Source organism: Procambarus clarkii, chromosome 11 (assembly GCF_040958095.1).
Source record: "Procambarus clarkii isolate CNS0578487 chromosome 11, FALCON_Pclarkii_2.0, whole genome shotgun sequence".
Classification (NCBI taxonomy): Eukaryota; Metazoa; Arthropoda; class Malacostraca; order Decapoda; family Cambaridae; genus Procambarus; species Procambarus clarkii.
Window position 1 is genome coordinate 44,147,473 of NC_091160.1, and position 3,699 is coordinate 44,151,171.

At 48.5% G+C, this 3,699-nt stretch overlaps 1 protein-coding gene across 1 annotated transcript; it reads left to right on the forward strand.

The window, feature by feature from the left end:
• Positions 1-614: 614 nt before the first annotated feature.
• LOC138363690 (uncharacterized) lies at positions 615-2,759 on the forward strand. Its single transcript, XM_069323075.1, has 2 exons — positions 615-761; positions 1,671-2,759. Exons 1-2 carry the CDS (start codon positions 615-617, stop codon positions 2,757-2,759), a joined length of 1,236 nt encoding a protein of 411 aa, XP_069179176.1.
• Positions 2,760-3,699: the final 940 nt, after the last annotated feature.

Sequence of the window (3,699 nt, forward strand, 5' to 3'; positions counted from 1 at the left end):
CGTCGCCACAACGTTCCAGACGTTGCCAGAACGTCCCGAACGTCGCCACAACGTTCCAGACGTCGCCAAAACGTCCCAGACGTTGCCAGACGTCCCGAACGTCGCCACAACGTTCCAGACGTCGCCACAACGTCCCAGACGTCGCCACAACGTTCCAGACGTCGCCACAACATCGCAAACATCGCCACAACGTTCCAGACGTCGCCACAACGTTCCAGACGTCGCCACAACGTTCCAGCCGTTGCAACAACGTTCCAGACGTCGCCACAACATCCCCAGACGTCGCCACAACGTCCCGAACGTCGCCACAACGTTCCCCAGACGTCGCCACAACGTCCCGAACGTCGCCACAACGTTCCCCAGACGTCGCCACAACGTTCCCCAGACGTCGCCACAACGTTCCCCAGACGTCGCCACAACGTCCTGGTTACATTGTGCATGTCTACTAGGGGACACTGAGGTTATATGTGTCAGATCTGACAGTTTTAGTCCTTGGCCAAAGGGGAAACATGAACAACCTCTTCATTACACGACATAAACATGACACACGACCCCGCTACACTGGTAATCATGACTAATTGCCCTCTAATTACCTTGATACATTTTACGGATTAATGAACCGTGATGGAATAGAGGCAAAGAAATTAGATGATAGAAATAATTGGCATAAATTAGATGATAGATATAACAGACATATATTAGATGATATAACTAATAGACAAATTCATATGCAGGCGATGAGTCACAATAACGTGCCTGAAGTATGTTGACCAGACCACACACTAGAAGTTGAAGGGACGACGACGTTTCGGTCCGTCCTGGACCATTCAATCGACTTGAGAATGGTCCAGGACGGACCGAAACGTCGTCGTCCCTTCAACTTCTAGTTTGTGGTCTGGTCAACAAATTCATATGTTTATATTAGGTATTTTTTGAAGGGACTCTGAATACCTGTAAAAGACATTAAGCTAATAATGAAGTAAGTTCTTTTCAATTGCGACTCCGTCGGAAATACGACTGTTTTGTGTAGTCAGAAAGATTCAAGCCCAAGCAACCAACCTAACTTATTGAGGCCGATGCATAGAAAACGGCAGTATTATAGTGCTTTGATTTTTTTTACTAATATGTCGTTGCAAGATTTTTTTTTACCTCGCCCATCCACATGGCCTGGTCGGTAGAGCTACGGCCGCGCTTCTTGCAGGGTCGGCGTTCGATCCTCGATGGCATAATCCGAATTATACTTCCTTTGACTTAACAACCAAGCCTGCACCACTAACTACCAGCTATATACCTCAAACTACCACCACAAACTACAGGATATATACTTCAAACAACCACTACACATTACCCCCCCACCACCACCACATCACTACCATTACTCTACCACACCACTAACCACTAACCACCACACCACTATAACCACTCCACCACACACTAACACAGCTGCCATGTTTTAAGAAAGATGTACAGGTTTCGCAAAGAGATGCGTAAATTCTTGATAAGACCTTTCCCTGTGCTATGATTAGCGGAAAACGTTCCCATACCGTTAGCGGAAAACGTTCCCACACCGTTAGCGGAAAACGTTCCCACACCATTAGCGGAAAACGTTCCAACACCGTTAGCGGAAAACGTTCCAGCACCGTTAACAGAAAACGTTCCAACACCGTTAGCAGAAAAGTTCCAACACTGTGAGCAGAAAACGTTCCAGCACCATTAGCGGAAAACGTTCCAGCACCGTTAGCAGAAAACGTTCCAGCACCGTTATCGGAAAACGTTTCAGCACCATTAGCGGAAAACGTTCCAGCACCGTTAGCAGAAAACGTTCCAGCACCGTTAGCAGAAAATGTTCCAGCACCGTTAGCAGAAAATGTTCCAGCACCGTTAGCAGAAAACGTTCCAGCACCGTTAGCAGAAAACGTTCCAGCACCATTAGCAGAAAATGTTCCAGCACCGTTAGCAGAAAACGTTCCAGCACCGTTAGCAGAAAACGTTCCAGCACCGTTAGCGGAAAACGTTCCAGCACCATTAGTGGAAAACGTTCCAACACTGTGAGCAGAAAACGTTCCAGCACCATTAGCGGAAAACGTTCCAACACTGTGAGCAGAAAACGTTCCAGCACCATTAGCAGAAAACGTTCCAGCACCGTTAGCAGAAAACGTTCCAGCACCGTTAGCAGAAAACGTTCCAGCACCATTAGTGGAAAACGTTCCAGCACCGTTAGCAGAAAACGTTCCAGCACCATTAGTGGAAAACCTTCCAGCACCGTTAGCAGAAAACGTTCCAGCACCATTAGCAGAAAACGTTCCAACACCGTTAGCGGAAAACGTTCCAGCACCGTTAGCAGAAAACGTTCCAGCACCGTTAGCGGAAAACGTTCCAGCACCGTTAGCGGAAAACGTTCCAGCACCGTTAGCGGAAAACGTTCCAGCACCGTTAGCGGGAAACGTTCCAACACCGTTAGCGGGAACCGTTCCAGCACCGTTAGCGGGAAACGTTCCAGCACCATTAGCGGAAAACGTTCCAACACCGTCAGCGGGAACCGTTCCAGCACCGTTAGCGGGAAACGTTCCAGCACCGTTAGCGGAAAACGTCCCAGCACCGTTAGCAGAAAACGTTCCAGCACCGTTAGCGGAAAATGTTCCAGCACCGTTAGCGGAACCATATGGCTTCCAGAGGATCTTCAAGGCATCAACATGCTTTCCAACAAGCTTTATAAACGTGAATTCTTCACTGTAAGGCTATACGAATCTCGACATTAGGGATGGATGCCATTTAATCCTTTCTCACTGAGTCTTATCCTTACTCTGTCCTACCCTCACTTCTCAATCGCCAGACGCTCGAATTGAAAAAATAAATGTTTGAGAAAAAATATATGAAACGTTGATAGGTATTTTTTCTCTCTGGGCATGGAGATACGAACAGTTCCAGGAGATGTTGGGGGAAAACACCCTCATCCCACGCCTCTCTAGAGATTTGGATTGGGTTCGAGTCCTGGGCGGGGAGTATTGACGGGGCGCCCGATATTAACTGCTCGCCCCTGTTCACCTGGCAATAATTGGGTACCTATATTATTGGTGGGTCGGTGGGAACACGACCCACCAATCGGTATTAACCGATTGGTGGGTCGTGTTCCAGGGAAAACTAGTAGGGTAAGGCTTACAATGAGCTATGGGAAGGGAAAGCTCTCAGCCAGCTAACAGGAGTCAGCAGTCGTCTGCTCCTGTACCCACCTGTGTGTAAAACTAGTAGGGTAAGGCTTACCATGAGCTATGGGAAGGGAAAGCTCTCAGCCAGCTAACAGGAGTCAGCAGTCGTCTGCTCCTGTACCCACCTGTGTGTAAAACTAGTAGGGTAAGGCTTACAATGAGCTATGGGAAGGGAAAGCTCTCAGCCAGCTAACAGGAGTCAGCAGTCGTCTGCTCCTGTACCCACCTGTGTGTAAAACTAGTAGGGTAAGGCTTACCATGAGCTATGGGAAGGGAAAGCTCTCAGCCAGCTAACAGGACTCAGCAGTCGTCTGCTCCTGTACCCTCCTGTGTGTAAAACTAGTAGGGTAAGGCTTACCATGAGCTATGGGAAGGGAAAGCTCTCAGCCAGCTAACAGGAGTCAGCAGTCGTCTGCTCCTGTACCCTCCTGTGTGTAAAACTAGTAGGGTAAGGCTTACCATGAGCTATGGGAAGGGAAAGCTCTCAGCCAGC